This window comes from Silurus meridionalis, chromosome 3 (genome assembly GCF_014805685.1).
Source record: "Silurus meridionalis isolate SWU-2019-XX chromosome 3, ASM1480568v1, whole genome shotgun sequence".
Classification (NCBI taxonomy): Eukaryota; Metazoa; Chordata; class Actinopteri; order Siluriformes; family Siluridae; genus Silurus; species Silurus meridionalis.
Window position 1 is genome coordinate 551,117 of NC_060886.1, and position 7,500 is coordinate 558,616.

Sequence of the window (7,500 nt, forward strand, 5' to 3'; positions counted from 1 at the left end):
TGATAAAATGAGAAATGGCATTAGAAATCTACCTGAAACTACCATTAAAAAATAATTTAACTTCAAAGAAACTATAATTAAACTTATTGTTTAATAAAACTAAAATTTACAAAATGTAATGAAACGGAAATTATTTTTATTTTGTTTCATCTGAATTATTTGAAACCTTTTAAAGTTATTTTTTAGTTTTATTATTAAATAATTTTGAATAACTGTAATATACCTTCAGTTTATGATTTTTAAGAATATGAATTAGTTCCAGATGAAACTACAATTAAAAACTCTGTACAATCTGGATAAAACTACAGTACAAATTCCTAAGCGTTAAGTTTGCACAATATTTTACTTCTATATCATTATTTTACTGTATTTTTACATTTTTTATATATGACAATTGATTCAAATATTTAATCGCATTAATTGCAACTTAATATTTCTGTTCTAAATGTACCTTAAATCAATACATCAAGTTTTTAATTCTCTAACATGCGCATGGACCAATATTGATGCTTTATGCAATTGTATGTTCATTATTTGTGAAACCGAATAACAAGGTGTTACCATGGAAACAATAATCAGAACGAGCAAACTGCTGCTCCAGGGAATGAATCAACACCGTCTGACCAATAAAAATTCAGAAAGGTACTTTTTGACATTTATTCATCACACACACACACGTATACAATAACGCGGTTATTAACACTTCAGATCTGAAAGAACCTGATAATGAACTTCACTGTGTTTTTTCTGGCTGCCTGAAGAAACTGCAGAATGACCTGAATACAAAATCACCACAGTTCTGATTAATATCATTTACATTTGTGGTATTTAGCAGACGCCATCGTCCAGAGCGACATTCAAGCTGTAGCAGAAGCACCATCATGATCTTGTGAAGTAATCTCAGTAACAGTTACATCCTGAGGTGAAATGCTCTGATTTGGACTGTTATTGATTAGTCAGTCTTTTTAGTGTAAATAATTTAGCTAACTCAATTCAATAGCTAACTGTTACTAAGCTAACTTCCACTGGTTTGTTCATATTCTCACACCCTCATGGTGATGTGAGCTGTATTTAGTGATCAGAGATCCAATTACTTATTGATAGACTTCATCATGTCACAAAATTATAGAATTGAATCACACCAAACTGGACAGATTGAAGTAAACGTAACGTGAGGTCATGTGACCTTTCTGCAGCTGACGTTGAGAGCCATGAGAATTATTGTAGGTCAAAGTAAATAATTTAGAGTAAGAAAAATCAGCACAGGGCTGAACATCAGATATTACAGGAAGCTAAAGAAAGAGCGAGTTATTCGGTCACCACACAGGGAATCTAAATAATAATAATAATAATAATAATATTACTCCACACTGCGTAACCCAGAATCAACATGCTACAGGATGATCTGGTTTTTGAAGCTGCGGTTCAGGTCTTTGTGCGGCAGGACGATGGAGTTGAGGATGATCACCTCAGACGGGATCGTCACGTTACAGCCTGCAAACACACAAAACACAAATCAGACCATGTGGAAAACTACAAATAAAAACAACTGCGTGACAAAAATGCACAAAACTACACACTAACTACAGACCAATGTAGAAAGATTACACACTAACTACAAATAAAACTACACAAACTATAGACAACTGCACAAAACTACACATCAACTATAGATAGAAATTCACAGAAACTACAGAAACATGCACAACACTAAACACCAACTACAGATAAAATGTACAAACTACAACTACTACAAACAAACAAAATAAATGCTCAATTCTATACATAAAATACAGAAACAACAGATACAACGATTAAAGATAAAACCACAAAACTACAATCAATCTCATAACTACACAACAACTACGGATACAAATGCAAAACTACACAGGAGCAGCAGACGAACAGGCACAACACTAAACATCTGTGTACGAAAATGCACATAACTACAGATAACACACAAAACTACACAAAACCACACACAACTACACACCAACTAGAGATAGACATTAACATAAACTACAGAAACATGCACAACACTACACCAACTACAGATAAAATGTACAAACTACAACTACAAACAAACAAAATAAATGCTCAATTCTATACATAAAATACAGAAACAACAGATACAACGATTAAAGATAAAACCACAAAACTACAATCAATCACATAACTACACAACAACTACAGATACAAATGCACAAAACTACACAGGCACAACACGAAACATCTGTGTACGAAAATGCACAAAACTACAGATAACACAAAACTACACAAAAACCACAGACAACTGCACAAAACTACACATCAACTGTAGATAGAAACTCACAAAAACTAGATATGAACATGCACAAAACTACCCTAAAAGCACAAAACTACACAAAAACTAATTATAACTAAGGGTAAAGGACAAAATTGTCTATGATAATATCGTAATTGTCGTTTTACCGATGCCAAACAAATCACACCTGCAGAGTGCACGTTTACATCACGTGATAAAGTCTAGCAGATGAGACTCACGTGTTCTTTTACTGCATGGTCCAGTCTATTAAAATACTACTTTTAGAATGATCACAACATTCAAGAAACAGGGCATCAAATGTGTACATTTATATAATTTCATATAGTTTATCAATATTACTCCAAAAAGGCCGTTTTATTTCTTTAAAGTAAAGCATGATTACAAATGTGACATTGATTTTACACAGCCGTTAAATAAATAAGAGGTTAATATTAAGATTTATAACTTTTAGACACCACATTGCCTGTTTTTGTGTGTTTTCACCTACAAAAATAGTCCAAACAAAGCTACAGCACTGTTTTGTGTCTCTGAGCAACTCTTTGGTTCCTGAATGAATCACTCGTTTAAATGATTCGGTTCAATCGCAATGACTCACTTATTAACAGTGTTTTGCTGCCACCTACTGGCGGTTTTCAACTTCACATTTGAAGTATTTTCTTATTTTTAAATCTTATGTTTAAAATATCAAAACATTATTTGTGCATTTGCAAGTGCAGGTTGAAGCATTATATGTCACTCTGAGCTGCAGTAAACAGTGTTTAAATACATCTAAATGCCACTTCAGATGCAGCTTGTTTCCTCTGCATTGCAAAGATCAATTATTGATCATTTCATTTGCTTGGTAACACAAAATGTCTCATTTTTTTGACTGATTAAATGTTAGAATTTGACTGCAGATGGTGCACGCTTTGAGAAAAATGGCTTTATGAAGGTTAAAAAAAAGCCAATAAAAAGGTAGAAATCTATTAAAATTAATTGGAATAGATTAATTTCTGTCAGTGCTGTGAACTGACCACCACACAGAATACTGTATGGAGAATAGCAAAAGGTGTAGTAGTCAGTGGTCCTTAAGCTACCAGCACAATAACACACTCAGTAATATGTCATCTAATTATCATTATCAATAAAAAATTATCCATTAAAAATATTGAGATTTGATCGTTTCGGCAAAATCGCTAACCCCTATACAAAACTACAGATTTTGACATGCATGATGCATGACATTAAAAACATAAAAACTACAGACAAAAAGACTACAGAAAAACCCACAGACTACAGATAAAACTACAGGGGTAAACTACAAATATATTGTATAAAGTACAATTGAATCACATAAAACGATAGACAGACAGACAGACAGACAGACAGACAGACAGACAGACAGACAGACAGACAGACAGACAGACAGACAGACAGACAGACAGACAGATAGATAGATAGATAGATAGATAGATAGATGTACCCAGGATGGTGATGGATGGTGTGAGTTTTCCGTCTCTGAACAGAGTCTCGCTATCGATTTTGGCGTAGGGGTCGTTTGGATTGGGATCACTTGGGGTTCCTTCCACTCTCGCCCACTTCCCAATAGTGCTGTCCCACCCGATTATACTGTTCAAAACACAGCTGTGGTCCTACACACACACACACACACACACACACACACACACACACACACACACGTTATCACAATTGCTATATATTATATATCCCATATCCCCTATAATTAGGAATTTTTAAAAAAGAGTAAGAAAATGCCTGTAAGGTGGCGCCGTGAAGGATGATGGACTCTCGGACCCGAACCCCGGCTCCAATCGTCACTCCGGTTCCTATGGACACGTTTGGACCCAACTGTGAGAATAAAATCACAATTCAGAAATGAATTCTCAATAATCTGAACTCCACATTCAGCACATACACCTGCAGTGGTCAGGAGAAGATTACTGTAGTTTAGGATCAGAATTAAACTGAATAGGATTGATGGAGGGTGCACTTTCTTTTGCACTATGAGTGTGGTAATAATGAAGTCTCCTGTAGATGATATTCAGGACGTACCACAGCACTGGGATCGATGTTGGCCGTCGGATGGATGTAAACGTTTCCTGAAAAAGATATATAATGAGGATTGAGGTCAGTTGATGTGTTAATAGAGGTCTTAAACACACACACACACACACACACACACACACACACACACACACACACACAGTTTATACACTATGGGTAACACGTCTATTAAGCGAGCCTTAAATACATGTTTTAAGTCCAGTATGGATAAATCCCATCCCATCGCTGAAAAATGAAATGTGTTTCAAGTCTGTGGTACAAACCGTAAAAACTCATTTAAAGTCATAATACAGCAAATGATATTTGGAGAACTATACCTGCAATATACCTCCAAAATACTAATCAGGCTCCGTTTATGTTCGGATATTAATTCCAGGTGAGCGTTCACACTACAGCAGAGGTTGTGACCCAGTAGTGGGATGTGCATGTGGAAGAGTCTTCATAAGAACGTTCTGGAGAAAGTGTCTACAGATACGACTGTATGACGTGTAGCCGCTATCCAAATTTACACACAGCACCATTTCTGACAACACACACTCATTTCTACACCTCTAACAGGTTCAGCTGGAGGAATCACCCCTCCAATCCTGTGCTTTCGAGGAATTTTACAAAGATGTTTATTTTGAACATAAATACGCCGCACCTGTCTATAAGCCGCAGTGTCTACACTGAAACTAATGAACTTTACACAGGCTTTAATGAAAGACAGTGTCTGTTACACGGCTTGTATCTAAACAGTAGCCTACCAAGAAAGTCATTGTTCACTGTCTTCCTCCTTCCTTTCACAACTATTTCTCTCTGGAGTTTATCTTTTGGCATCGTCGTGCGTTTAAAAATCACCATTGGTGAATCTTTTCTCCCAATGCCGTGCAGCTCAGAACACAGGTGAAGTGTGTTTTCATGCCCGGTTGTTTTCAGCGTGACGAATGATTCACATTTCCTGTAGACAGTCCGAGTGAGCGGCAGGTCAAACGTCAGAGGAACATCATCCATATTTATGATGTGGTGCGGTCCGATTCAGTGGGAGCGCATCTGATTTAATATAAAGAGTTTCATTGGTTCACCTGAACCCGTTCTGCAATTTCATTGGTCTAATGTTATGGGGCTCAGTTTTTTGGCATGAAGTTTGTGAAACCGAGAAAAACCCAGGAAAAATCCATAAATTAGCCGCTTCATTGTTTAAGCCGTGGGGTTCAAAGCGTGGGGAAAAAGTAGCAGCTTATAGTCCAGAAAATACGGTAAATTAAAAATATAGAGTAGTGCAGGTGTACGGAGTCATTAAGCAACCTGAGCAGTTAAACAATCACCGATTACTCTGGGTCCTTCATCCTTATTGGTGGCCAGTCTCTCCGTGTGGGTCTTATGGTACTGGTTTAGATACAGCCGACTGGCATAGATAGCTGATCTGATGAACGAGGGACAAAAGAAAAGACAAAAATCACCAAAAGCATAATAATTAATACTGTATATACACAATGTGGACAGAAGTATTGGGACACCTGACTTTCCCAGTCATATGTGTTTTCTCTCTAAATTTGTATTACACAGGATCTCTCAATGAAGATCTGCGTTGGAGTGGAAGATCTCCTGCTATTGAACACCTTTGGGATGAATGAATCTTCACAAACTCTAGTGCAACATCAGTCCAGAAGAGTGTAGTTTATTATTACAGCAAATGTGAAAAGAGGTGTTTAAAATATTACGCAGGTGTCAGGTGTCCACAAACCTTTGATCTGTATAATGAGACTGAATGTGTATCTGCAGTGTAGATGAATCATCGTGATATCTTCCACACACACACACACACACACACACACACATCACACAGGCATCATTCACATAAAATAGCACTTGATGCAGTGCAGCATTTTACAGTATGTTTTGGATGAGGCTGAGGATGAGGAGGAGGACGATGAGGAGGAGGATGAGAAGGAGGATGAGGATGAGGAAGAGGATGAGAAGGAGGATGAGGATGAGGACGATGAGAAGGAGGATGAGGATGAGGATGAGGAAGAGGACGAGAAGGAGGATGAGGATGAGGACTCACCCTGCAGATTTAATCTGACTCCAGAATCGGTTTGTTTTGTACACGTACAGTTTCTTCTGAGCTGCAAGAGCCGTGAAAATATCCTGCTCCAGACGGATCACTTCAGCTCTCTGCCAGCCGTTAGACTGCTCGTCTCTGCAACACACACACACACACACACACACTTTACACACGCATTACATGCAAAAAGGGAGGGAAAAAAGAAAAATATTATTTGTTAAATGGATTGTGTCCTTCAGAGTCGTATGACGGCATCATCTTTCCACACGAATGCACATTTCCTGATCAAATACACTGAATGGTGTACAAGCCCCACCCCCAAAAACAACCTCAAAGTGCTACAACCATTAAAGGAACATGATAAGACAAACAAGCGAACATTCGGTGTCATTTACTTTCATTCTGCCTGTCCCAATACTTTTGATCACCTCCAAAACGCTATGTTTTCATGTGGCATGTGGTAACGCCTTAATCTTACATAATAAAAGCTGAAACCTCAAATGATTTCCCGGGAGCACGTGGTCTACATTTACCATCTATTCATGTGATTTATATTTCTATAAAAATGCCAGGCATTACAGAGCGGTCTCTCACACACACACACACACACACACACTATCATGACTTACCCCTCATATGGACACCTGATGATGGAAAATCATCAGCCATAACGAACAAAAAGAAAATATACAGGAGGAATAAATGCATAAGGAAACAAAAATGTATAAAATAATGGATGTATGAGAGAGAGAAAGAGAGAGAGAGAGAGAGAGAGAGAGAGAGTGTTTCACTCACAGCATCAGGTCCTGCTGGTTCTTCTGAAACACTGCTCCGATGTGCTGGAAGATCTCTGGAGTAAAAAGATAAATCCCACAGTTGATGATGTCGCTGACAAACGTGCTCGGCTTCTCCACATAGTGCAGAACCTGCAAAGGAAGAACATCAACAAGGTCTCCTACCTCAGCTTGATCTCTCTCACACACACACACACACACACACACACACACACACACACACACACACACACACACACACACACACACACACACACTATTCACCTCATTGGTTTGTTCATTCTCCACAA

The 7,500-nt window shown here is 37.7% G+C and overlaps 1 protein-coding gene across 2 annotated transcripts in view; it reads right to left on the bottom strand.

Moving 5' to 3' along the window:
- Nucleotides 1-633: 633 nt before the first annotated feature.
- gmppaa (GDP-mannose pyrophosphorylase Aa) overlaps nucleotides 634-7,500 on the bottom strand; it is an 11,878-nt gene continuing 5,011 nt past the window's right edge. Inside the window, exons 5-13 of one of the 2 annotated variants that reach the window (XM_046845361.1) lie at nucleotides 7,475-7,500; nucleotides 7,212-7,342; nucleotides 7,046-7,060; nucleotides 6,417-6,551; nucleotides 5,677-5,774; nucleotides 4,358-4,404; nucleotides 4,061-4,153; nucleotides 3,768-3,936; nucleotides 634-1,494 (exon numbers count right to left, since the gene is read on the bottom strand). The exon at nucleotides 7,475-7,500 is cut by the window's right edge and continues 34 nt beyond it. In XM_046845361.1, coding sequence (XP_046701317.1) covers nucleotides 1,394-1,494; nucleotides 3,768-3,936; nucleotides 4,061-4,153; nucleotides 4,358-4,404; nucleotides 5,677-5,774; nucleotides 6,417-6,551; nucleotides 7,046-7,060; nucleotides 7,212-7,342; nucleotides 7,475-7,500 — 815 coding nt within the window. In that variant the 3' untranslated portion in view covers nucleotides 634-1,393. The remainder of the gene's footprint in view (nucleotides 1,495-3,767; nucleotides 3,937-4,060; nucleotides 4,154-4,357; nucleotides 4,405-5,676; nucleotides 5,775-6,416; nucleotides 6,552-7,045; nucleotides 7,061-7,211; nucleotides 7,343-7,474) is intronic. The other variant, XM_046845362.1, reaches the window with a different exon arrangement.